General features: G+C 49.8%; 1 protein-coding gene across 1 annotated transcript; it reads left to right on the top strand.

Annotated features, from left to right (window-relative positions):
• Nucleotides 1-210: 210 nt before the first annotated feature.
• Nucleotides 211-27,580, top strand: ATOH8 (atonal bHLH transcription factor 8). Its single transcript, XM_038751957.1, has 7 exons — nucleotides 211-1,062; nucleotides 18,365-18,587; nucleotides 20,403-20,477; nucleotides 24,307-24,386; nucleotides 25,503-25,549; nucleotides 25,614-25,712; nucleotides 27,502-27,580. The coding sequence occupies exons 1-7, from the start codon at nucleotides 346-348 to the stop codon at nucleotides 27,578-27,580; spliced, it is 1,320 nt and encodes a 439-aa protein (XP_038607885.1). The 5' UTR covers nucleotides 211-345.

Genomic DNA, 27,580 nt, shown 5'->3' with positions numbered 1-27,580 from the left:
GGAAAGAGATCCAGGAGAGAGACCCGGGACGGGGGAGAGACGAGGGGAGAGAGAGAGATCCAGGAGAAAGAGACGCAAGGTGAGGGAGAGACATACAGGGCAGAGAGCTAGACAGCAAGAGGGAGCGGGGAGAGGGAGGGAAGGCTAGGAAAAGGCAGAGGGCGAGAGACAGGCAGAGGGAGGGAGAGGGACGGAGACAGCAGAGAGACAGAGAGCAGAGAGAGACGGGAGAGAGGGAAAGAGAGCGCGCAGAGAGAGAGAGAGACAGCGCAGAGAGAACGCGCAGGGAAGGAGCGCAGGGCGAGCGCGCTGAGCTGTTGGGCGTCCTCGAAGCAGCCCCTCCCCATGAAGAACATCCAGACCCTGGAGGAAGGGCCGTGGAAGCGCTTGTGCTTGAAAGAGGTGACTGACATCAAGAGGCTCAAGAGGAAAACCAAGGAGCCGGCCAGGCGCGCCAACGGCTCCAGCAAAAGTTTCCAGGTGGCCCACCGAGTCCCGGAGCCCTTGGCCAACGGGCTGAGGGCCCGGGCCGAGCGGGCCCTGCTGCCTCCGGGTCCCGGCCGGGAGCCCCCCGGCCCAGCCCCCCGCCCAGCCCCGCCTTTGGGGGAGCCCAGCCTGCAGGCCCGGATTGTCCTGTGCCACCAGTATCCTCAGCATCCTCCTCCTCCTCAGCATCCTCCTCCTCCTCAGCATCCTCCTCCTCCTCAGCATCCTCCTCCTCAGCATCCTCCTCCTCCTCCTCCTCCTCAGCATCCTCCTCCTCAGCATCCTCCTCCTCCTCCTCCTCCTCAGCATCCGCGTAAGGACCAGGCCGAGCACCCTGCCCAGCCGCCTCCCGGGCCTCCCCAGCGGCTCTCCGAAACTGCCTCCCCGCCGCTCTCCCACGGAACTTACAATAACCAGCACGATTCCTCCGCATCGCCTAGGAAACGGCTGGGCGAAGCGTCGGGCGGCTCTTCAGAGATCAAAGCCATTCAGCAGACGAGGAGGCTGCTCGCTAACGCCAGGGAGAGAACCCGAGTGCATACCATTAGTGCAGCTTTTGAGGCGCTGAGGAAGCAGGTACTACACACACACACACACACACACACACACACACACACACACACGACTGTCTCTCCTTTCTTCTCCCCCTTCTTTCTCTCCATCTTCCTCTGCCTGTCTCTCCCATCCCTCTTTCTCTTCATCTTTCTCCCTCTCTTTTCATCTCTCACCCACCTTCCTCTCTTCCCATCTTTCCACCTCTCTCCCTTTCTCTCTCTCTCTTTCCTCCATCTTCCTCTCTCACTCCACCTTCCTCTCTCTTTCTCTCCCTCTTCCTCCCTCTTTCTTTCCATCTTCCTCTCCTTCTCCTCACCTTCTGCTTTCTATCTTCCTCTCTTTCTCCCCACCTTTCGCTTTCTCTCCATCTCCCTCTCTTTCTCGTCATCTATCTCTCCCATCTTCCTCTCTTCCCATCTTCCTCTCTTTCCACCTTCCTCTCTTTTTCTCCATCTTCCTCTCTCACTTCACCTTCCTCTTTCTATCTTTCTCTCCATCTTCCTCCCTCTTTCTTTCCATCATCTTCTCTTTCTCCCCACCTTCCACTTTCCATCTTCCTCTTTCTCTCCATCTTCCTCTCTCTCTCCATCTTCCTCTCTCTGTCTTCTTCCTCATCTTACCCCTCTCTCCACCTTCCTCTCTTTCTATCTTTCTTTCTCTCCATCTTCCTCCCTCTTTCTTTCCATCTTCCTCTTTCTCCCCACCTTCCACTCTTTCTCTCCATCTTCCTCTTTCACTCGATCTTCTCTTTCTGTCTCTCCGAATTCCTCTCTTTCTCTCCATCTTTCTCTCTTTCCATCTTTCTCTCTCTCGACCTTCCTCTCTCTTTCTCTCCATCTTCCACTGTCTTTTTCTCCATCTTCTGCCCTCTTTCTCTCCATCTTCCACTCTCTTTCTCTCCATCTTTCTCTCTTTCCACCTTCCTCTCTCTTTCTCTCCATCTTCTTCTGTTTCTCTCCATCTCCCCGCTTACTCACTCTCTCACTCGCCCCTCTGTGTTCCAGATTTTCACCTGATTTTCTCACTTACTCTACAGAGGGCCAGGGAAAAGGCTTGCTATCCTCCCTGTTGAATTTGGGGATCATAAGCTCATGATGGGGTTTACTCCCCTCCTTCTCTCCCGGGTTCTCAGTCCCCTTAAGACACCTCTGCTTTCCCAAAGTGTCCGATCCCAGGCTGGAACAGGGTTCGCCCAGGGTAAATGGCCTTTATCTCATGTTACCTTGCAAATAAGTTTGCCTGAAACATCTGGTAGCCAAACCGATGTCTTTTCTATTTGGGCGGGGGGGTGGGAAACAGGGAACGGAGCCGAGATTTCCCTTGTGACGGTGAGAATTGGTGCCTTCTGACTCTGGTCCTCATATTTCAATTTTATAGCCACCGTGCATTCCGGTCTTCCAAAGCGTTCCCATGGGTTTCCCGTTGGAGAACACATCACCCCTTCCTAAATCAAATTGGCTAAACGCCCACAGTCCCTCCGTGACCCCTTCTGGGATGTTTGGGAGTGGGAAGGAGAGGAGGATTTCAGGGGACGAGGATCCCCAGGATAATTTATTTGTTGAAAGCTCCTCGGTGGTGGTTGTGGGCTGCCTGCTTAAAATACAAAAGGAACAAGGCAGAAGGGGGAGACAGGAGAGACCTGAGAGTTGACCCCTAACTTGTTTGGTACCCTAAGGACACGTGTGGTTCACTGACCAGACTGACTAATTGACCTCATATTAGTGATGGTATTGATTAAATGCTCACCATGTGACAAAGCACATGGTGCCAGGTGCTGGCAGACATATAAGATAATCATATCTATCTAGTGGTAGCTTTGGACCAAGCTTGATAAGGAACATAATAATAGTAATAATAATGGCTACTTGCTAAGCACTTTCCAGGAGCCAAGCACTGTTCTAAGCACTAGGCTAGATACAAAGTTAATCAAGTTGGACACAGTCCCCATCCCACATGGGGCTCACACTCTTTAATCCCCATTATACAGATGAGGTAAGTGAGGCCCAGGGATTGAGTGACTTATTTAAGGTCACACAGCAGACATGTGGCAGAGATGGGATTAGAACCCAGGTCCTTCCAACTCCCAGGCTTGTGCTCTACCCATTAGGCAACACTTGCTTCTAGACTCATCGCTGCACTCCAGGAACAATTGTTCTAATTCAATCGTATTTTTTGAGTGTTTTCTGTGTGCAGAGTACTGTACTATGCACTTGGGAGAGTACAGTATGACAATAAACAAATTCCCTGCCCACAAGGAGTTTATAGTCTAATGAAACAGGACTGGGGGGGGGGGGGGGAGGGAGTGAAGAGGGATGGCTCACGAGGCAGGCTTGTAGTCCCATTTGATAGAGCTCCAGAGCTTGCTTAAAGCACTTTAGTGGCCAGCATCCTATGTAGGTAAAACATAGCCCAGCTCACCTCCCAGGAGCTCTGTGAAGATAAATCAGGGGGTTTTATATCTGGAAAGTACTTTGAGTTCTCGAAAGGAAAGCTTCCGGTAACAAAGATATAGGTTAAGTCTGGACATTTTTCACTACAAAAAATAGGCTGGGGTAATAAATAAAAAATAAATATGGCACATTTTAAGCCCTTACTATGTGGTAAACGTCAGAGTAGATACGAGATTATGAGATCGGGACCCAGGCCCCATCCCACTCGGGGCTCCCACATGATTATATCCCCATTTTATGAATGAGGAAACTGAGGCCCAGAGAGAGTAAGTGTCTTGTCTAAGGTCACCCAGCAGGCCGGTGGCAGACCAGGGACTTGAACCAGACTCTGCTGAATCCTAGTTCCACCTTCTGTGAAAAATGACTTTTGTTCATAACTGCTACCGGGGGGAAGCGGTGCTGGGGGTGAGAGCAGGGTGTCCTATACAGCCCAGTAGCCCAATGCGCTGTAATCACGTGGGCTTCCTGAAGTCAGTGGCCAATAAGGTGAAGTTTGGATGTAGGGAGAGAGGTTTTGAATCTGAGAAATGGGAGTTGTGCCTAGGCTGAAAATGCCTCACATAAACTTAAAAAATGTCTTAACCCTGAGAAAAAGCAGCTGAGGAGAGACTTCAACTCTAGGACAGGTGGTTTTGCAAAAATCAACAGCCAGCTGCTCCCTATTTTCTCCAAGGAGAGTGAAGGAGAAAAATAGGTTTTCATGGCAGCATAAGGGATTGATAAAGAGGGGGTTGGAGATGCCGGACCAGATTACCGAGGAAGGTTGGGTAATCGTTTTCCATGAATGTCTTAAAAACAGGGGCGATTGGCCAGTGGTCCGTCTTGAAGGAGGGAGGCAGACTTAGATGGCCTTTTAAGGTCCCATTCAGCCTGAGGACTCTATGATTCTTAGGAAGAGTGTCCTCTCTCCCCCAAGACCAACTTGAGCTCACCAACTCGGTATGTTGTTTACCCTAGAGACCCAGTATTGTTATCAACCCCCACCAGGCGCCCCAGAGCCCTTTAGTGAAAAATAAGCCTTTGGGAAAATTATTAGAGTTTTAAAAAATTCACTCACTCATGGAGGTAGGAGAAATCAAACATCTCTAAGAGCGAGAGCGAAAGAGATAATGTGGGAGAAAGAGAGGTCAACTCTCAATACCCAATTTCCCCTTCCTAAGAAGGTTGGCCCCAGACTCTCCCCCTTCTAGACTGTGAGCCCACTGTTGGGTAGGGACCGTCTCTATATGTTGCCAACTTGTACTTCCCAAGTGCTTAGTACAGTGCTCTGCACACAGTAAGCGCTCAATAAATACGATTGAATGAATGAATGAATGGTGGAAAACACTCATTGGTGGTATTGTCCTTTCCCAAGCACTAAGTACAGTGCTCCCCACACAGTAAGCACTCGATAAATACTACTGATTGACTGGTAATTATAATAATAATTGTGGTATAATGATAAGTGTGGGGGTCGATACAAGCAAATCAGTTTGGACCCAGTCGCTGTCCCACATGGGGCTCACAAGTCTCAATCCCCATTTTACAGATGAGGTAACTGAGGCCCAGAGAAGTGAAATGACTTGCCCAAGGTCACACAGCAGACAAGTGGTGGAGTGGGGACTAGAACCCATGACCACTTGACTCTCAGGCCCATACTCTTCAGAGTGCTGAAGGCAGACCCTATGACACAGGGAGCCGCAGTGGCTCCCTACAAAGCCAAGTTCCCAGGGCCGGCATTACCTGTAAAGGAGCCATTTTTTGGTTTTTTAGGCTTGGCTGTTTCCAGGCAAGATTGGCCCTTCATCGGTCCTACTGCCAGCCGGCCCATTCCCAAATCCTCCCCTGGTTTTTGCCAACCTCCTCCAGTTCCTAAAAGAGCAGGGGATCTTGGTACGCCTGGAGGCCAGCCAGAAGACAACCTGGTGGAGCAGACTCTAGAGGGAAAAGGTTAAGCCAGGAAGACTTGCTTAAAATCTGCTTTTGGAAGTGCAAATAATGAGCCAGTTCCCTTTCTGGCAAGTAAGCAGAGCCCTCCTCTCAGCCCCAGATCTGGTTGGTTGGTTGTTGAACGCTTACTCTGTGTCAAACACTGTTCTAAACCCTGGGGTAGGTATGAGTCAATTTGGTCGGAAACGGTCCCTGTCCCGCCGGGGGCTCACGGTCCTAAGTGGGAGGGAGAACAGGTATTGAATCCCCATTTTACAGTTGGAAAAACTGAGACACAGAGAAGGAAAGTCACACAGCAGACAAGCGGTGGAGCCAGGATTAGAACTGGCATTACACACGCACACAAACGCACACACTCCACTTCATTTCTGTGTTCTGGGTTGTCTCTTTGCTCCTGCCTACGATCACATCACTATCCCTGCAGCAGCGGCTGACTTTTTCCCTGCACCACTGAAGGTGGTAGCTCCAGGCGGGAAGGGGCAGCAGGAAGAGTTTGGGAGAGCAGGGCAAGGAGAAGCTGAGGAATGTCACTGGGACAGACCCTTCCCATTCTTCAGTCTGCTCTCTCCCTTGGAAAATTCCAAAGCTAGTAACCGGGAATGCCCACACGTGGAGGGGGAAATCGTGGCATAGCGGATAGAGCACGGGACTGGGAGTCATGGGTTCTAATTCCAGCTCTGCCACTTGCCTGCTGTGTGACCTTGGGCAGGTCCCTTCATTTCTCTGGGCCTCAGTGACCTCATCTGTAAAATGGGGTTAAGACCGTGAGCCCCGTGTAAGACAGGGACTGTGTCCATCCTGATTACCTTGTATCAACCCCAGAGCTTAGAGCAGTGTAATCATAATAAAAAGCCTGGAGAGGCCGACCACTGGAGCCACAGGAAGGGCTGAAGGCAGCTTGGTCCCCCGCCCCCTCCACAAAGAATCCAGGGATCAGATGGGACTTGGACCCCAGATCTAGCCCCCCTCATCAAGCCTGGGCTCCGGACCTGCTGCCTCCTTGGGAGTGGCAAAAATAGCAAACCCTTGGATGTGATGTAGAGTAACCAGGAAAAATGTGCCCTTCCAGCAGCAGTCTGGGAAGCAGGAAGCCACCCAGGTCATTGTTGTTATTAGTAGTAGTAGGAGGAGGAGGAGTATGTTTGTTGTGTGCTTACTATAGGTCAAGCACTGTTCTAAACATTGGGGTAGATACAAGTTAATTAGGTTGAAACCTAGTAGAAAGAGCACGGGCCTGGGAGTTGGAGGACCTGGGTTCTAATCCCGGCTCTGCCAATTGCTTGCTGTGTGACCTTGGGCAAGTCACTTAACTTCTCTGTGCCTCGGTTTCCTCAACTGTAAAATGGGGATTAAATACCTGTTTTCCCTCATGCTTAGATTGTGAGCCCCATGTGGGAACCTCCAGGAGGCCTTCCCAGACTGAGCCCCTTCCCTCCTCTCCCCCTCGTTCCCCTCTCCATCCCCCCCATCTTACCTCCTTCCCTTCCCCACAGCACCTGTATATATGTATATATGTTTGTACCTATTTATTACTCTATTTATTTATTTATTTATTTTACTTGCACATATCTATTCTATTTATTTTATTTTGTTAGTATGTTTGGTTTTGTTCTCTGTCTCCCCCTTTTAGACTGTGAGCCCACTGTTGGGCAGGGACTGTCTCTATATGTTGCCAATTTGTACTTCCCAAGCGCTTAGTACTGTGCTCTGCACACAGTAAACGCTCAAGAAATACGATTGATGATGATAATGATGATGATTTTGCATTTACCCCAGAGCTTAGTACCATGCACATAGTAAGTTATTGTTATTATTGTTATTATCATTATTGTTAATAATAATAAATACAACTGAATGAATGAATGAATACATAGCAGGGCAGGTGGGGATTCTTGGACAGAGGTGAACTAGCCAGAGCCTCCAGACAGAATTCCACCTGATTTTTATTATTATTGTCATTATTATATTTGTTAGGCATTTTCTATGCGTCAACCACTGTTCTAAGCATTGAATTAGATATAGCCTCATCAGGTGGGACACAGTCCCTGCCCCACATAGGATTCACAATCTAAGTAGGAGGGAGGAGAGGCTAATTGAATCCCCCTTTTACAGATGAGGACACTGAGGCACAGAGACGTTCAGTGACTTACCCAAGGTCACACAGCTTGCACCTAGATATAGAATTCAGCTCCTCTGACTCCCACGCCCACACTTTTTCCACTAGGCCAAGCTGCTCCTCTGAAATGAAAATGAAAATATCTCCTGTTTTTCCAAGACTTCCAGGAATGGAACCTCCGCCACTTCTTTTCCAAAGCCACTCCTGGGTCCAGCTTCCCTCCCTGCCTGGAAGTCTTCCCTTCCTAACTAAATCTCCCAGGCCACAGCGTAGACCCATTTTCTCTGGCTTTACCCTGGAGGGAGGGACAGCTTCTGGGTCGAAGCCTAGCAGAGACTGAAGTCTCTCTCAATTAGTTCATCTCTCAATTAGTCAGTCAGTGGTATTGATTCGGTGCTTTCTGTGTCCAGAGCATAGTTAATCAGCGGTATTTATTGAGCGCTCACTGCGTACAGAGCACTGTACTGAGTGGCTGAGAGAGTACAATGCAACAGAGTTGGTAGACACCATCCCTGCCCTCAAGAAGTTTCCAATAGACCTCTATTATAATCCCATTCAATCCCTGTTCTCCCTCCTAGACTGTGAGCTCCATGTGGGATCGGGACTGAGTCCAACCCGATTAACTTGTCTCTACCCCAGCGTTTAGAACAGCACTTGGCACGTAATAAGCGCTTAACAAATGTCATTATCATCAAGAGGCAGAAGGAAGCCTGAAGAATTTTCCCTTAGGATGGCCAGGAAAGATTCTGAGATCTGGTCGGGAGAAACACAAGCTGGTTTGAGAGGGGTCCTTCTCCCTCCCACCACTGGGTTTTTGTTTTTGTTTTTTTTAATCCTCCCCCATCCATTCCAGGGAGAGGCTTGAATCTCTGCTCAGGCGTTTTCAGAAGCGCTTGTTCCTTCTAGAGAGGTCTGGGAAGCAGACGAAAGCCAGCTGGTTGGAGCCAGCTACAGGAGAGGGGGGTTAAACTCGCTCTTTGCTGATGGGCCTGTTCCTTCCCCACCCTATCCTGTTAATCCCCTGTGCTCTGCCGTTCACAGACCTGCTTCCTGCTTTGCTGAACAGCCTTGACGAGCTAGAGAGAGACAATCCTCAGCACAAGAGCCAGGGGAAGAAAGAGACCGAGAGGGAAATAGAGACAGGCAGTCGGAGACAGAAATTCCAATTCTTTCCTCATCTCCCACAGGCCCAGAGATTCCGTGGATTTAAAAAAAAAATCAGTATCAGCTCTCTCCCCTTCTATCTTTCTTCCATAATTCCTTCCAAGGTACTTCCCATCCCCTTTCCAGCCCAAAGGGTCCTAGCTTCCAGGGATGGCTGAAACTTCACCAGCGACAAGCCAAGCAAATCCTAGGGAGTTTACAGGCTCACAGCCCTGGGGTTACAACATGGGAGAGCAAACTTGTCCTGAGCTCTCCCTCTCCTGTGTGGAGGGCTTGGAACCCCAAGACACCAGAGCCTGGTAAAGCTAGTTTGGGGCCAGGGTCTGAGGGAAAGAGAAGGTGATGGAGTCAGGGGATGGAAAAGACACTCACTAGGCCTAATAATAATAACAAATAATAATAATGGTATTTGTTAAGCACTTACTATGCTCCAAGCACTGTTCTAAATGCTGGGGTAGATACAAGGTAATCAGGTTGGGTACACTCCCTGTCCCACATGGGATTCACAGACTGAATCTTCATTTTACATATGAGGTAACTGAAGTCCAAAGAAGGGAAGTGACTTGTCCAAGGTCACACAGCAGACAGGTGGCAGAGCCAGGATTAGGACCCACATCCTCTGACTCCCAAGCCTGTGCTCTTGCCATTAGGCCATGCTGCTCTCCGACCAGACCAGACTCTGGAGACCACAGGAAGGCCATGGGTTTCAGTGAATCAGTCGGTCAATAGACCATATTTATTAAGCACTTACTGTGTGCAGAGCATTGTACTGGTTTCTGGGGTCTTCCCAGACAAGATCTTGAGATCCAAACCAAAAACTTGCCAGGCCAAACTTGTTTCCGATTAGCCCTCCCTCCTAGCAAGAGATTCAGAGGGTGAACAAAATAGGAATCTTTCCAACCTGTCCGAAATCAACTGCTCCTCAGTCAGTCACTCAGTTGTATTTATTCAGCACTTACTGTGTGCAGAGCACTATACTGTTTGTGAGAGTACATTAATACGATAAACAGACACATTCCCTGTCCACAGTGAGCTTACAGACTAGAGGACTGTAACCCCTCTCCCTAGATGAATGGTGGTTGGTTAGTGCAGTGCTCCATACAGCATAAGCTCTCATTAGAAGCAGTGTGGCCTAGTGGAAAGAGCACAGGCCTGGGAATCTGAGGTCCTGGACCCCAATCCCAGCTCCACCACTTGGCTGCTGGGCGACCTTGGGCAAGTCACTTCACTTCACTCTGCCTCCATTACCTCATCTGTAAAATGGGGATTTTGCTTGTGACCCCCATATGGGACAGGGACTGTGTCCAAACCAGAATAGCTTGTAATGCTGGGCCTCAGTTACCTCAACTGCAAAAAGGGGATTCAATCCCTGTTCTCCCTCCTACTTCGACTGTGAGCCCCATGTGGGACCTGATGATCTTGCAACTACCCCACAATGTTTGGTACAGTGCCTGGCATGTAGCAAGCGCTTAACAAATGCCATTACAATAAAAAACAAATAATTACCAATGATCAGCTGATTGATTGATTAGTGCAAGATCAGCTCTCTGTTGCTTACACAGAGAAGCAAGCGCTTAACAAATGCCATTACAATAAAAAACAAATAATTACCAATGATCAGCTGATTGATTGATTAGTGCAAGATCAGCTCTCTGTTGCTTACACAGAGAAGCAGCGTGGGCTAGTGGATAGAGCACGGGCCTGAGAGTCAGAAGGACGTGAGTTCTAATCCCGGATCTACCACTCTTCTGCTGTGTTACCTTGGACAAGTCACTTAACTTCTCTGGGCCTCAGTGACCTCAGCCGTAAAATGGTGATCAAGACTGTGAGCCCCATGTGGGACAGGGACTGTGTCCAACCCAATTTGCTTACAGGGCTTAGTGCAGCGTTTGAGGCAGAGTAAGAGCTTGACAAATACCACAATGATTATTATTATTGTTATATATGCATGCACATGCTCACAAACACACACACACTCATAAGTACAGTGTTTTGCACACAGTAAATGCTCAGTAAATATGAACGATTGAATGAATAGACACACACATACACACACCCACACTGCCAGAGCTGCAGGGAACGGTCAACTTGGATGAGCCTAGTCAAAAACTGCCTCCAGTCCGCTCCCACTGGAACCAAGAGAACGAGTCCAGGTGATATAGATGAGGTTGTGGATCCTGCCGGAACAAAGGGAAGAAAGGGCAGCAGCGAGAGAATGGCAAAGATGAGGAGAGATGGGGAGGAATGTTTCCGGTGAATTACACGGCCTCTTGCTGTCTCCCAAGTCCTGCCCCATGTCAAACAACTGGCACGGGGCATGGGGGGGCAGATGGAGCCGAGGCCCACATAACTAACCAGCTGTGCACGCATGGCCTATTGGCCTCCTATAGCTCCATGTGGGCCATATGTGCACAGCTGGACCTGTTACATGCTTGTATCCGTTTACGGTCCTGGCAGGATTGGGAAGGGGAAAGGAGACTTGAAGGGGAGAAGTAGGTCCACCCGACAGATCCGTCCGGCAGGTCCTGAGTTATAATAACAATATTCATCCATTCAATCACATTTATTGAGCACTTTCTGTGTGTGGAGCACTGTACTAAGTGCTTGGGAGAATACGTTATAACAACAGACACAATCCCTGCCGACAAAGAGCTTACAGTCTACATGCAGGGGGAGTGATAATTATGGTACTTGTTAACTGCTTACTATGTGCCAAGCAATGTTTTAAGCACTGGGGTAGATACAAGTTAATCAGGTTAGACCCAATCGCTGTCCCACATGGGGCTCACACTCTCAATCCCCATTCTACAGATGCAGGAACTGAGGCACAGGGATATGAAGTGACTGGTCCAAGGTCACACAGCAGACAAGGGGTGGAGCTGGGATTAGAACCCATGACCTTCGAACTCCTGGGCCCATGTTCTATCCACTATGCCTTGCTCTTTCCCTTCCAATTGGCCCCTGCTGGCTGGGATTCTTCTCCTAGAGGAAATGAGCCTGGAGTCCCCACCAGAGATGTTCCTCAGCTGCCACTTACTCAAGTGGGAGAGGAAAGGGCCACAAGAGGGGAGGGGGAAGCATGGAAGGGGAGGTTTTGTCCTTGCTCTGACCCATCTTGGTCCTTTCCCTCTTGGCAGCTTTTTTTTTATGGCATTCGTTGAGCACTTACTATGTGTCAAACACTGTTCTAAACATGGGGGTAGGTACAAATTAATTGAGTCGGACCCAGTCCCTGTCCTTTATGGGGCTCACAGTCCAAGTAGGAGGAAGAACAGGTATTGAATCCCCATTTTGCAGTTGAGGGGACAGAGGCACAGAAAAGTTTAGTTAGTTGTATTTATTGAGGGTATAGTTTAGTTTATTGTATTTATGTGCTTGCAGAACATTGTGCTAAATGCTTGGGAGGCTACAACACAACAGTAGAACGGACATTCCCTGCCCACAGAGAGTTTACAGTCTAGAGGGTGACTTGACTAAGGTTACACAGCAGGCAGTTGACAGAGCCAGGATTAGAACCCAGGTCCCCTGACTCTCTGGCCCTTGCTCCTCCACTAGGCTATGCTGCCTCTGGGATCCAAGGGGCCCATTGTGCCCCTTTCCCCACAAGGAGTTTAAAGTCCAAAGTCCAAAGAGAGTCCAGGCAGTTTTCCAGCTTGTTTTGAGTAGCTGATCCTCCTCGTCCACCTTCCATGTGTCCTGATAGAGGGCCCTCAGAGTCGCTTGGCTGTAGCCATTTCCCCTTCTGGGCTCCCTGGACCTCTGTTGTTGCTCTCAGGCCAAATCACCACTGTAGGGATTCCACTTTTGGGATGCCTCTTGGGTTGAGTTGCCCCGAGACGGTCAGCCTGGAAGTGGAGCTGGACGCTCTCTCCAGGGCCATCCTGGTCCTTGGCACGCTCTCTATCAAACTCCCGGTGTGGTTTTCCTGGGTGTTTTCTGCTGTGATCTGCTCCAAGCTCACCATCCTTGGGGTCAGGGGTAGCAGAGGAGTGGGAGGGGGATTCTCATGGTACTGAAACAATACATGTCAGGGATCCAAGCAGCATGGCCTAGCACATAGAGCCCGGGCCTGAGAGTCAGAGGACCTGGATTCTAACCCCAGCTCTGTCACTTGTCTGCTGTATGACCTCGGGCAAGTCACTTCACTTCTCTGGGCCTCAGTTACCTCAACTGCAAAAAGGGGTTACAATCACTGTTCTCCCTCCTACTTAGACTGTAAGCCCCATGTGGGACCTGAAGATCTCATATCTATCCCAGCACTTTGCACAGTGTTTGGCCAAAAGTAAGTGTTTAACAAATGCTTTAGAGAAGCAGCATGACCTTAAAGCCGGAGAGTGGGCCTGGGAGTTGGAAGGACCTGGGTTCTAGCTCCGGCTCTGCCACTTGTATGCTCTGTGACCTTGGGCAAGTCATTTAACATCTCTGGGCCTCACTTCCTTCAGCTGTAAAATGGGGATTAAGACTGTGAGCCCCATGTGGAACTGGGACTCTGTCCAACCTGATTGGCTTGTAAATTCCCCAGCACTTAGTGTGGTGCCTGGCATATAGTAAGTGCTTAACAAATGCCATTAAAAAAGGCTCCAGTCCCTTGCCCTCAGAGACCTCAGCCCGTAGGAAGAATGTCTTAACACAAAGCTGCAGCCAGCCTCAGCACACCCTGAAGGCGAGCACAGTCTCCCCTCCCCATTTTAAAGAAGTGGAAACTGAGGCCCTGAAGAGGGTGAGTCAATCAGTGATATTTATTGAGCGCTTACTAGGTGCAGAGCACTGCAGATAGGCCCCGAGTTTCACAGCAAATGCCAAGCTCAGTGCATCAAACCACACCAACTTGGCACCTTCTCTTCCCTCCGTAACTCCTGCTTCTCTTGGGTAGGAGGAGTGAGGGTGCCAGGACTCCTGGATTCCTCTTTGGACCCTCTCACTGGTCCACTCAGTGAGGCAGAGAAAGGGTTTTGGAGGAACCACCCTGCCCACAAAGGCCAAGGAGAGGTGGGCTTCCAAGAGGCCATGGTCTCCCAGCTCAGCCAGGCAAGGCTGGAGAAGGGAGAAGGAGGGTCCCAAGAAGCAGGAGCTGGGGAGAGAGTGACCTCCTCCCCTGACTGCCTGTTCCCTTCCCACTTCTTGCCCCTTTCCTGCCCCCTTCCTGCCCTGTTTGCAAGAATAATAATAATATTACAATTATAGCATTTGTTAAGCACTTACTATGTGTCAAGCACTATTCTAAGCGCTGAGGTAGATCCAAGGTAATCAGGTTGTCCCACGTGGGGCTCACAGTCTTCATCCCCATTTTACAGATGAGGTAACAGAGGCCAAGAGAAGTGAAGGGGCTCGCCCAAGGTCACACAGCAGAAAGGTGACAGAACCGGGATCAGAACCCACGTCCTCTGACTCCCAAGCCCGGGCCCTTGCCACTAAGCCATGCTGCTTCTCTACAATATTCGCTCGCTCAAAGAGCTGCCCGAGTTTCCTCCAGGTGATGATGATGATGGTATATGTTGAGCACTTACTATGTGCCAAGCACTGTTCTAAGCGCTGGGGGAGATACAAGGTATTCAGGTTGTCCCAGGTTGGGCTTAGTCGATTCCCATTTCACAGATGAGGGAATGGAGGCACAGAGAACAATAATAATAATGATGTGGAAGCCTCTTGGTAGATGCCATCCTGAGCCTCCTGGGTTGCTGAGGGTGGCTTCTGGGGCTTCAGCCATGCCATGCCAGTTCGGCAAGCAAGCCTCAGGAGGAAGGGGTCCCTCTCTACTCCCAGGGCCCAGGAGGCAGACCCTGAGCCTCCGTCTCTCTCTCTGGGGCAGAGGAGGAGGAGGAGGAGAAAAGGGAGGGCCTCCCCCGTGACTGCCCCCAAGCCCCTCCAGCTGGCTCCATCTTCACCTGCCGCTCTCCAACATCTGTCCCCCGCCCCCGGCCCGAGAGGGGGACCCAGCCCCAGACTCCAGAGCCTCTGACTCAGCTACATCCTTGTCAGCCAGCCAGGGCTATTAAAACACTGGACATTTATATGAACCTTCTGGAAATTCTTTTGGCAGGCCGCTCCGCCCAAACAATGAGAGGCTGAAGCACCCGCCATCCTCCCTGCCCTCCTTCGGGACTTACCCGAACCTCCTGCCAAGGGCCCCCCCCCCACCATGAGATTCCCCCGCAGCTCCCACCCAGAGTAGCTCACCTCCGCCTCGAGAGTTAGGGGGGTCAGAGGCTTCCCCACCTGCCTCCTTCCAACACCCACACCTCCACAGATGGGTTCACCAGAGGCCCCTGCAAACCGAGGTCTCCCCAGGAGCCAGCTATCTTTCCTGTCACAGCCCGTGTTTATTTGTACAGGCCGATAAGGAGATTTGTCGAAAAAGCACGGTGTTCCCCTGGATGCTTGTTGTGAACAGGCCGTGGGCAATGTGCTGCCAACTTTTCTGGGACAGGGCAAAGAAGGGAAGTTCAGAATGTCCTGGATTCTCTCCCTCTGTCTTTGAGAGGCAGTCCCGTCTCCCTCCCTGATTTCTGTCTCCTCCAGGGAAGGGCAGCCTCCCTTGGATTGGTGAAAGGGGAGTGGTGTTAGCACAGCCAAGGGATGGGGTACTAGGTTATTTATTTATTTACGTATTTATTTATTTATATAGATTAATGTCCATCTCCCCCTCCAGACTGCAAGCTCATTGTGGGCAGGGAATGGGTCTGTTTGTTGTTGTAGTGTACTCTCCCAAGCGCTTAGTACAGTGCTTTTCACACAGTAAGTGCTGAAGAAATATGACTGAATGAACAGGTTGGAGTCCGTGGCTTCCAATTGCCACTCTCCTTGTGGACGTGGGTGAACCTGGGGCTGGCATGGTTGGCATCTACTTACTCCTGGGGTTTCACCCAGCCTGGGACAGACACTCCTTTGGCGGTCCGTGGGGAGTAGGAGATGGGAGGGGGTGGCCTTGGAGGGAAAAGAGAGAGAGAGACTGGAAAAGGGAGAGAGAGAGAGAGAAACAGAGAAAGAGAGAGAGAGAGAAATCTGGATGTCAGCTGGCTGCTGCTACGGTTACACCCTGAGGCCAGCTGGTTCTCTCATTCATGTGAATGGCTCCAGAGAGCACCAATTACTTCTCTCCCCACAAGACAGTGAAAACTGGGGCTGGGTTGGAAAACAAGGCCCTTGCGTCAGCAGGGGTATCTGGTACATTCAGTAGTGTGGGCACTTCTCTCTTCCAGGCCCACCTCCTTAATAATTAATAATAACAACTGTGATCCTTGCTAAGTGCTTCCTATGTGCTGTTCTAAGCCCTGGAGTACTAGTTAAGCGGGTTGGGCCCAGTCCTTGTCCCTCAAGGGGCTCACAGTCTGACCCCCTTTGTTGACTTTTTGTGGTATTTGTTAAACACTTACTCTGTGCCAGACACTGCACTAAGCACTGGAGTAGTACAAGCTAATCAGGTTGGGCTCAGTCCCTGTCCCACATGGTCCACAGTCTTAATCTCTATTTTACAGATGAGGTAACGGAGGCACAGTGAAGTGAAGTGGCTTGACCAAGGTCATACAGCAGACAAATGGCAGAGTCAGGATTAGAACCCAGGTCCTTCTGATTCCTAGGCCTATGCTCTATCCACTAGCCCTGCTGCTTCATTCCTCTGTTCTGTTTTCTCCATTCACCCCAATTCTGATCATCACCTCCCTTCTCCCCAGTACTTTCACCCACGTAATAATAATGGCAATTGAGATATTCATTAGGCACTTACAAGTACTAAGCACTGTGGTAGATATGAGATAATCAGATGGGAAACAGTGCCTGTCCTACATGGGACCCACATTCTTAGAGGGAGGGAGTACTACTGAGTCCCCGTTTTACAGATAAGGAAACTGAGGCACAAAGAAGAGAAGTGACTGGCCCAAGGTCACACAGAAGGCAAGAGACAGAGCAGGCATCAGAATCAGGTCTCCTGAATTTCAGGCCTGAGCTCCCATCCACTGCTTGCTCCTCTGAACAGAGCTCTTACTCTCCCTCATCCCTTCAGGAGCTGAAACTGGAGTTCCCCAGAGAAAATGAAAAACAGGGTGTTTTATAAGCTGGCAAATACAGTACCAGGTGGAGTGGACTAGAATAACAGAAGCAGAGTCCAGTTCCCGATGCCTTCTGCCCTCTTCCTATTGACGTCAGAGAGAGTTCCAAGCATGGAAAGGGTGAAAGGGGATAGGCTGGTGTTGACTTTAGGCAGAAAATAATTACTCAACTGGGATTTCAGTCAGAACACAGGCTCACACTTAGGAAAAAATGGCCCAAGGCCTTTCAGGGACCTCCTAAGGATTCTGGGAGAAGCAGCACAAACAGAAGAGGAATTCATTCATTCTCACTGATCGAGGAATGAGTGATCCAGTGAGTGGATTTTCCATGCTTTCAGCTTCTCTTTCTCCTTTCCACTTATCCAGCCAGTTGGTCATTCCTCTGCTCATTAGCGCTTCCACCAAAAGGCAGAAGGGGGAAGGGAGAAGTAAAACTCTAATTCACCTACCTCCAGGAGACCTGGGTTCTAATCCCGACTCTTCCATTTGCTTGTGGTGTGACCTTGAGCAAACCACTAAGATGCTTTATGTCTTTGGTCTCTTCATCCGTAAAATGGAGGTGAAATGCCTCTTATCCCCGCAACCACCTGTGGGACAGGGAATGTGTCCGATCTGATTATCTTGTATCTAGCACAGTGCTCAGCTCATAGTAAGTGCTTAGTAAATACTATTGTTGTTAAGACAGAAACATTACTCAAAGAGCCACTTTGAATTTTAGGACATTTTGGAAGTCAGGCTACTTCCAGTCCATAAGGAGAGTAAAATTCCCAGGGTTTGGGGTCAAGAGGGCCTTCGGGAAATGGGCGCGTACTCTCCCCAGCGCTTAGTACAGCGCTTTGCACAGAGTAAGTGTTGGATAAATACTGTTGAATGAATGAATCAATCAATCCTGCCAGATGCCACTGAGGACAAGATAAGGGGTAGACCAGAGTGGGGGCTTCCACTCCTACCCCCTGCCAGAAAAGTACCCAAAGCCTGACCCCACAGGAACCCAAGTAAAGGAACCTAACTCCATCTAGGGTCACCCACACTTTGACACTTTTGTATACACCCTTTTAGAATCTAAACAGGTGTCAAGGATGTCTCTACCATTCCAGTATTGCCCATTTCACCCAGTCAGGGATTCGAACTACATACGACTACTATCTCAGGTTCGGCATTTCAATTAATACACGGATGCTGAGGAAAACGTCCTCTGCCATTCAGTCAGATTTTCTTGCCCCGGGAAAGTTTTTGCTTGTACAGTGAGAATACTGAAATTTTGAACTGGGTTTCATCATTGAATCAAGTCCAGTATTTCACATTCCCTCTGAGGGTGGGAGAGGGGATAGGGGAGGTAGGTTTGTTTTTGCACCTGGGGAAACTGAGGCTCAGAGATGACAAGTCACTGTCTCAAGGATGCCCAGAACATCATTGGCAGAATTGGGAATGTGCCTTCCAGCTCCTCTGATTCCTGCCCATGTTTGCCCTCAAAGGGCCCTTGTTTCGCTGCTCTCCGGGGCAAACGTCCTCCCCAACTCCTCTTCCCAATTGAATGTCAAAAGAAACGCCTGTGATTGATGTGATAGTCGAGTGGCCTGCTTTACCTGCCCCTAAATGTTCTCTGTTGTCCTTTCTAGGTTCCCTGCTATTCTTATGGTCAAAAGTTGTCCAAACTGGCCATCCTCAGGATAGCCTGTAACTATATCCTTTCCCTGGCCAGGCTGGCTGACCTGGATTACAGCGCCGACCACAGTAACCTGAGCTTTTCTGAGTGCGTGGAACAGTGTACCCGAACCTTGCAAGCAGAGGGAAGGTCTAAGAAACGGAAGGTGAGCACGGGGAGGAGTGGGGATGGTGCTGGTGGGGAAACTGAGGAAGATCTGTTAAAACGCCTGGGGTGTCCGAGGCCCCGGATGAGATCTGCTGATCGTTCCTTGCTATCATATGGTATGAGAGCTGACAAATTCCGGCCCTCGAACAACTGAGCTGCATCCTGGGCCGCCCAGCTCTGACGTCCTGAGTCCTGGGTCCCCTCGTGGGACCCCTCTTCCTGCCCTGCCCCTTGGGGATCACAGTCATGGCTCCTCTTCATTCAACTCTGAGAGGGGAGATTCCAAAGCGGGAGGCTCTCACAGGCATGAGAACCGGAGTAGTAGAGGTGGATGCCTCATCACTGTGACCAGCTGATTGGTTGGTTGGTTACACGGCTATCATATTTATTAAGCACCTACTACATGCTTACTGTAATTAATTCAGAGGCAGTCCCTGTCCCATCCAGGGTTCATAACCCTATGAGAAGCAACGTGACCTCATGGTTAGACCGCAGGCCTAACCAGAGGATCTGGGTTCTAATCCCAGCTCTGTCAATCGCTTGCTGTGTGACCTTGGGCAAGTCACTTCCCTGGGCCTCGGTTTCCTCAACTGTAAAATGGGAATAAATGCCTGTTCTCCCTCCTATACTTGGGCTGCGACATGGAGACAGGGATTGTGTCCAACCTGATAAACTTGTATCTACCCCAGAGCTCAGAACAATACTCGACAGCTTCTAGACTGTGAGCCCACCTTCTAGACTGTGAGCCCACTGTTGGGTAGGGACCGTCTCTATATGTTGCCAACTTGTACTTCCCAAGCACTTAGTACAGTGCTCTGCACACAGTAAGCACTAAATACGATTGATTGATTGATGAGCACTTAAAAAATATTACAGTAATCTAAGCGAGATTCAAAGCTGGATCAGGTCGCATTGATCAGGTCGTTTCCTGGGGCTACTGACACCATGACCTCCCTCATGAATTAGGTTGATCCAGCTGTAATCTTACAATGATAATCTCCTGATTTCTGTATCATTTTGCTTTCCAAAGTACTTTCATCTCCCACCAAAATAGGGAATGTTGGGAAAGCTGTGTCAGCCGCTGCGGTGAGACTGGAACTGTTGGACTCTAAGTTCATTCAAACGTTCAATCATATTTATTGAGTGCTTACTGTGTGTACAGCACTATACTAAGTGCTTACGTCCCAAGGAGCCCAAAACTCTGCTTTGCTAGCCATAGTCCCTGGCTGCTTTTTTGTTTTTATTTGAGGCATTTATCTTGGTCGTTTATGCCGTTTTGGTGATTGTGTTGTATCATCTTTCCACATGAGTCTGTTGCCAGTCTCCTCTCCTGCTGTCCCATTTTTCCATTGTGAGCCCCTTGAGGGGCTTAGTACAGTGTTCTGCACACAGTAAGTGCTTAATAAATATTGTTCCTAGCACTAGAGGCAGGGGTTGTTTTCCTTTGTGAGCCCTGATGGTGACGGGGCTCACTGTCTTAATCCCCTCACTTTACAGATGAGGTAACTGAGGCCCAGAGAAGTGAAGTGACTTGCCCAAGGCCACACAGCAGAAAAGTGGCAGAGCTGGGAATAAAACTTTGGCAGTGGGGCAGAGAGAACACCCACCCACACAGGAAGGAAGCACCCGGGGGGAGGTCCAACACGGGGCACTTTCCCATTCTCCCTCTCTGGTTCTGTCTCATCATGGTCTTACCTCTAGGAAGCGTCCAACCCTTTAGCAAGAAAGCCCGTCGAGGCCTCATCTGTTCATCCCCATGGGCGGCCCAGGGGACCGTGAGGGGATCCTGAGGAACCCAATTATGTGTTGCATTCCTTTCGGTTATTTAACGGTGAACCAATTAGAGGAAATCATCATCAAACAGTGTGAAAGAGGAAACTCGGTGCCCCGTCCGGCCTTCCTCTCGAAAAGCGACGTGGGTAAATTAAGGGAGTGATTGATGCCTTTGTTCAGCGTTTTATGACAAAAGGAGTTTTGTAAACTTGGATTGAACTTCCCTCGGCATTCTGGACCCGGGCGTCAGGCAGCTTAATAAATCAGCGGGACTTTAATGGAGGAACAGATAGCTCTCGGAAGAGCCGTCTGTGATTCCTTTCCGCTCCACTGTCCCCCAGCTCAGCCTTTGCCTGGATAATAATTAATAATAACTGAGGTATTTGGTAAGCTCTTACTGTGTGCCAAACTCTGTACGAAGCACTGGGGAGGAATACAAGCAAATCGGGTTGGACACACTCCCTGTCCCACCTCGGGCTCGCTGTCTTCATCCCCATTTTACAGTTGAGGTAACTGAGGCCCAGAGAAGTGAAGTGACTTGCCCAAGGTCACACAGCAGACAGGGACAGAGCTGGGATTAGAACGCTTGACCTTCAGAGGCGTCCGGGTTTCTTTTATCCTTCCATCGATCCGCTGGGAGATGGGAGTTGGGAGAGAGGTTCATTTCAGATCTGGTAGTGTTCCCACCCTCTTCCACACAGCCTCCTCCTACTCTCACTGCTGAGATATTGGCCCCAAGACTCTCTAGCTTCGTCAGAGCGGTCGATCGCTCTTCGTTTCTTATACGCCAACAACTCTCCAGATCTAGGGGTGTTGTTAGTGGTATTTGTTAAGCGCTTACTATGTGCCAGGCACTGTTCTAAGCACTGGGGTAGATACAAGGTAATCAAGTCGGACCCAGGCCCTGTTCCACATGGGACTTCCAGTCTTCGTCCCCATTTTACAGTTGAGGTAACTGAGGCCTAGAGGAAGAGAAGTGGCTTGCCCAAGGTCACCCAGCAGACAAGTGGCAGAGCCAGAATTAGAACCAGCGGGAAGGATATGCAATGGAGAACACAGAATTTTCCAGGGAAGAGGCTCTGGAGGGGTGAGCCCCAAAACCTGAAACCCTGTCGGACTCAGAGACCCGGATAAATTGGTGGCATGAGAGAAAGAAGTGCTAGGATGTGCCGGAAGAAATATTCCCAGAAAAAGCTAATGTTCCGTGCGTTTTTGATGTTTGCAGGGGTGATCACCGGCACACCCAGGACAAACATCTGGGAAGCCACAGACCCTTGGCCTCACCTCCATGACCCCACGACCCCAGCCCCCCTATGGTCAGTGTAACTGCTTAACAAATAGAAAGCAGCCCCCAGCCCCATCTGTCCACCCGCTTCCCTCCTCGGGGACTCTCAGGGTGGACAGAACCCAGAGTCCAGGTAGCCAGGGCTGGAGGAAGAGGGAAACCAGCACTTCCAAGCATTCACTGTCAATCAGGGCCTCAAAGAGACCTCCCCTAACTAAGCCCTACTTTCCTCTCTTCCCACTCCCTTCTGCGTCACCCTGACTTCCTTTCTTCACCTCCCATCCCAGCCCCACAGCACTTATACGCACATCTGTCATTTATTTATTCATATTGATGCCTGTCTCCCCCTCTAGACTATAAGCTCATTGTAGGCAGGGAATGTATCCGTTTATAGTTCCATTGTACTCTCCCAAGTGCTTAGTACAGTGCTCTGCACACAGTAAGCGCTCAGTGAATAATGAATTCACATTGCAGAAGACTGTGCCATCAGTGGTATTTGTTAATAAGAGTGATAACTGGGAAGTACTTACTGAGTGTCAAGCACTGGGGTGGATCTGGGATAATCAAATTAGATTCAGCCCCGTCCCACCCGGGGCTCCCAGTTTAAGTAGGAGGGAAAATGGGCACTGGATCCCCGTTTTTCAGATGGGGAAACAGAGGTACGGCAAAGTTAAGTGCCTTGCCTGTAATCACGTAGCAGGCAAGTGACGGACCCAGGATGAGAACCAGGACCTCGGACTTTCAGTTCCATTTTTTTTCCACTTGGTCACACCACTTCTGTACCCTCTGTGTGACCTTGGGCAAGTCACTTCACTTCTCAGTGCCTCAGCTACCTCATCTGCAAAATGGGGGGGTTATGATTGCCCAGCTCTTAGAACAGTGTTCCAATGCTTAGAACAGTGCTTGGCACATAGTAAGCACTTAACAAATACCATCATTATTATTGTGAGCCCCATGTGTGACAGGGACTGTGTCCAACCCGATTTCTTTATATCCACCCCAGCGCTTAATACCGTTCCTGACACACAGTATGCGCTGAACCGATGCTATTATTATTGCTGTTGTTATTATTTCTCTATTTCTTCTGCGCAACGGATCACCCCAGTAGCCAAATCATCCTAAATCTTGTCGATTAATAAGGCAGATAGTGTCAATTCAGCCGATAAGCTGGTTGTTTGAAAATCCAGACTCTCAAGCCGTCCTGACTTTGGGAGGTCAAGACAGAGGATCCCTACTTGGAAGTCTGTAGAAATGGGATAGGTGCAGCTGCATAGCTACATAGAGGCGGGGAGATGAATTGGATGACTTTGGCAGCTTCCTTAGAGCTCTTCTGAGCCTCGCTTAAAAGTCAGCCCTCTTAGGGTCTTTGTGATTATTATGGTACTTGTTAAGTGCGTGCTGTGTGCCAAGCACTGGTCTAGGCACTGGGGTAGGTACAAGTTAATAATAATGATGGCATTTATTAAGCGCTTACTATGTGCAAAGCACTGTTCTAAGCACTGGGGAGGTTACAAGGTGATCAGGTTGTCCCATGGGGGGCTCACAGTCTTCATCCCCATTTTACAGATGAGGGAACTGAGGCCCAGAGAAGTCAAGTGACTTGCCCAAAGTCACACAGCTGACAACTGATGGAGCCAGGATTTGAACCCATGACCTCTGACTCCAAAGCCCATGCTCTTTCCACTGAGCCACGCTGCTTCTCTTAATCAGGCTGGACACAGTCCCTGTCCCACATGGGGCTCACAGTCTTAATCTCCATTGTACAGATGAGGGAACTGTACTTGGGAAGTACAAGTTGGCAACACATAGACATGGTCCCTACCCAACAGTGGGCTCACAGTCTAGAAGGGGGAGACAGAGAACAAAGCAAAACATATTAACAAAATAAAATAAATAGAATAGATATGTACAAGTAAAATAAATAAATAGAGTAATAAATACTTACAAACATATATACATATATACAGGTGCTGTGGGGAAGGGAAGTAAGCACCCGCTGGGTGACCTTGAGCAAGTCACTTAACTTCTCTTGGCCTCAGTTTCCTCATCTGCAAAAATTGGGGATTAAATACTCATTCTCCTACTTAGACTCTGAGCCCCATGTGGGACAAGGACCATATCCAACCTGATTTCCTTGTATCTACCCCAGTGTCTAATACAGTCCTTAGCACATAGTAAGCAGGTAACAAAGACCATAATGTTCATTATTTTTGCTGGTATGATGAGGAGATTTTTCCCCAGGGCTAGGGACAGGGTAGGAATATAATTTCACTTGCCTGCTGCATTGGATCAAGGAAACAGGCCTGTTTGTCCTTGAAAGCCTGGGTCATTGTGCCCCACCTGCGAGGATACAAGGCAATGAGGGGAAAAAGAGGCTCGCTTTGGGGGCAGAATTAGTGGGGGAGGATCAGTGATTCATTCATTCAGTCAGATTTCTTGAGTGCTTACTGTGTGCAAAGCACTGAACTAAGCCCTTGGAAGAGTACAATATAGCAACAAACAGATACATTCCTGCCCACAATGAGCTCAAAGTCTAGAGAGAAACATTCCTACCCCACGTCCCCACGTCCACTCAGGGAATTCTGGATGAAAAAGAAAAAAAAAAACCTTAAAGCCAAAAGCATATTTGCTCCCAGCCTCCTTCCATCACCGCCGGCTCCTGATCTCCCCAGTTGCCCCGGTCTGACTAGCAAAACTGGAGGCCGTGAGCCTCCACAAGCAGGGCAGTCAAAGTGACCATCCGGATGCTTGGGGGAAAACCCCCAACCAGGTCCTCTCACTGACCCCCCACACCCGGCCTTCTGCCTGAGGGATCCTGGCCCCCCGCTTCCCACCCATATCCAGGAATTCCTAAGCTGGACTGTATTCCCACACCTCCTCGGGCTCCCCTCATGCCCCACCCACAATCCAAACCTCCCCACACAAACCAGGATTCCCTTGAATAGCTATTCCTGGGGGGGAGTGTGGGGATCCACACCCCTTCAGTCTGCTCTGCTCCCCTTATCTGGCAGGGGGGACTCAGATTTAGAAATCTCCAGAGCTGACTGGAGAAGAGACAGCCTGTTGTGCCTGCTTGAATTTGGACCCAGATGTGGGGAGGGAGGGAGGACTGGAATCCTCAGGCCGTCTTCAAGTCTGCAAGGCTCATCATTGTTGGAGACCAGAACAATAAAGGACCTTCCAGACATGAATATGGAAGCGGCCCCTCTCCCCCGCCACCTCCCCTCTGGCCCTCAGCCCCAGGGCCCTCTTCCCCATGTCTTGAACACACAGAAGTTTGCCGCCAGCTGCTTATGTCAGGGAAGGGTTTTCTGCTGCCTTTGCCCCTCTTCAGTTTGAAGGTTGGTCATCCACTATTCTTCCATAGAATCCTGTGAGACACTCCTTAGCTTTGAGCAACCATCCATCTAGGGCTAAGCAAGTGTTCTCCATGGTCTGGTATTGTACCATCCCAGGGTGCCCATTCACTTATTTTGATTTAGGTTTTTGCCTTGGGTTGTTGCTTTCCTTTCCCAGTCTTGGGACACGTGTGGATGCACACACAAACACACACTCACACACACACACACACACACGAGGAATATGCACAAACCTTTCCTCCACATGCCAGGAGCCCCAAAAACACCTTTAGAGAAGCCTTCCCATTCAGAATTTCTCACTCTGTCGCATAGTGTTTGAATTCTATATATAAACACACAACCCAGTACGTACCCTCACACACTGAACTATATGTACTCTCAGGCATATAAAACTCTCCGACTCTACATCCTTTACCCACACACACATCCTAGCCAATAAGTATTCCCAGTCAAAGCCCCCCATCCCCTCCACCCGGTGAAATTTCCCATCACCCACAAACTCCCGAGCGATCTAATTCTCCATTTAGCTCCTGCAAGACAATGACCCCTGTGTCGTTAGCCCCACGAGCAAAGGGTAAACGTTTCTCAAGAGAAGCCCCTGCACCGGGTTTTAAGTTCGCCTTTTACTCCGGCTGCAGCTGTTGGGATTGGATGATTCTTATTTTGGTCGCTTTTTGGTTCGGATTAGTCTTTCTGCCCGGCGATCATGCCGCTGAGTACATGGACGCTAAGCCTGAGCAAGGATTTTTTTTTCTCTCTCTGTCTCTCTCCTACCTCCCCCCTGCTCTCTCCCCCACCGCAACCCCCACCCCCCTTGCTGGCAGGCTCAGACTCCAGATGTTCAGAGCGCTAGTTGGGAAGTCCTGCTGGCGCCACTTAGGGCAGAGGCCAGGGTAGAGGCACGCGAGTTGAAGCCTGAAGCACTCAGTCACTTCAGGATTTGGCCTACAGCCATGTTCTCTGCTGGCGCATTCCCCAGCTCGCTCCTGGCCATCTGTTCCAAAAAAACACTTTCAGAACCTCATCATCACTCAGGTTCCAACACTGAGAGCAGCTGTTTTCGAGGCAGAAGGAAAAAACCATGCAAAAGGTCCTTTGTGAGAGAGGAAACTCAGTTATGAATAACAGCCGAGCGGTTGGAGGGAGACTCCATAAAAAGTTTGTGGCGAGGCGTGCAGTTTCTTCTCGATTTCTCCCTCTCTCTGTTATTTCCCTGGTTTTCGGGGGATTTTCTTCAAGGTCTGCAAAGGCCGCCGAATTATTGCGCCTCTGGAAACACGTAAGGTTTTGCTGCTGGAAACCGTCACGTTTGAAAGTAGCTGTCTCCGTGGTCCGTTTTGGGGGTGGGGGTTGGGAGGGAAGGGGTCTGAGGAGGGCCAGGTCTGATTGATTTTCATATTTAAAAAGAACAACCCAGCAGCAGAAAGTAATTATAGATGTCACCCTAAATAAACCCGACCCTTAAAGATGTTACATGGCAGAGGAGCCCCCTAACCAGATCCAGGGGCCAGCAGGGAGAGCATGTCAGTCCGCTAACAGGAAAATTGGAGAAGAGATGAGAGAATATTAATACTAATATACACACCCCCCGCTCCCCACTCCCCACCACCGCCATTGCACTCAGAAGGCTTGGCTTATTGCGACATTCATAGAAAACTCTCTCCAGCCTGTCGGAGACACAGAGCCCTTTCGGTTAATTGTCGGCTGGAAGAATCTGGGCAGCTTGACGGAGCCGGCCCCCTCCCCTTTCCACCCTCTTGTTAACCAAAAGTCGGGTTTGCGTTCTTTAAAAGAGCCAGAGGCGCCGTTAGTCTAACGAGACGGAGCAAGGGAGAATAGCGAGGCCTTCTTCCCCCTCGTCCAGATTCAGAGCACGGAAAGGAGGGGCCTGTCCAGGCCCCCCTCCCCTTGTGAATGGGAAGAGGGGACTGCATTCTCCACGGTTCCATAATCAATCATTCAGTGGTATTTATTGTGCGCTTACTGGGTTCAGAGTACTGTACTAAGTGTTCGGGAGAGTGGTGTATATTGAGAATTTTCTGTTTAGAGAGCACTGGACTAAGCACTTGGGAGAGTACAATAGAGAAGGTAGACATAATCCCAGCCCTCAAGGACCCAATGGACTCCCAGGGAGAAGAGAGAACTCTGGGCGTGAGATTGCCAGAGATAGTCATCGCCGTTGACGCTGTTACTTTTACCCCTCATAGTAACTGTCCCTTCCCTGGTCTAAAATCTTCCCTTTTTCCGATGATACCTATGCCCACCTTTTCCCTAACTCTGTTCCCAGAAGGTGAGGGGGGAAGTCTTGCTGCGGGATTGGAAAAAGTCAATCATAAAGTTTGCCGTGGGTGGTCAGTGTTTCCTAGCTCTAAAGAGGTGGGGGGGCGGGGTGGGGGAATTCCATCCGCACTCTGCTGTGGGCTCAGACACTTCATTTCTCTTTCTTTCCTCTCGGCTGTACTTCTGAGTTCCGTCAGAATGGGCGGCTGCAGGAAAGTCTAAATGTTTATGTTCGCCATACCACAGGGCGAGCCTATGGAGCGGCAAAGATGTAGGACAAGTGTGTGCGTTAGCTGAATCTGCGCTCTATGACAATGGGCAGTAG

This window comes from Tachyglossus aculeatus, chromosome 10 (assembly GCF_015852505.1).
Source record: "Tachyglossus aculeatus isolate mTacAcu1 chromosome 10, mTacAcu1.pri, whole genome shotgun sequence".
Taxonomy (NCBI): Eukaryota; Metazoa; Chordata; class Mammalia; order Monotremata; family Tachyglossidae; genus Tachyglossus; species Tachyglossus aculeatus.
The sequence above is the reverse complement of the archived record's forward strand: the minus strand, read 5'-3'. Positions and strand labels throughout refer to the sequence as shown.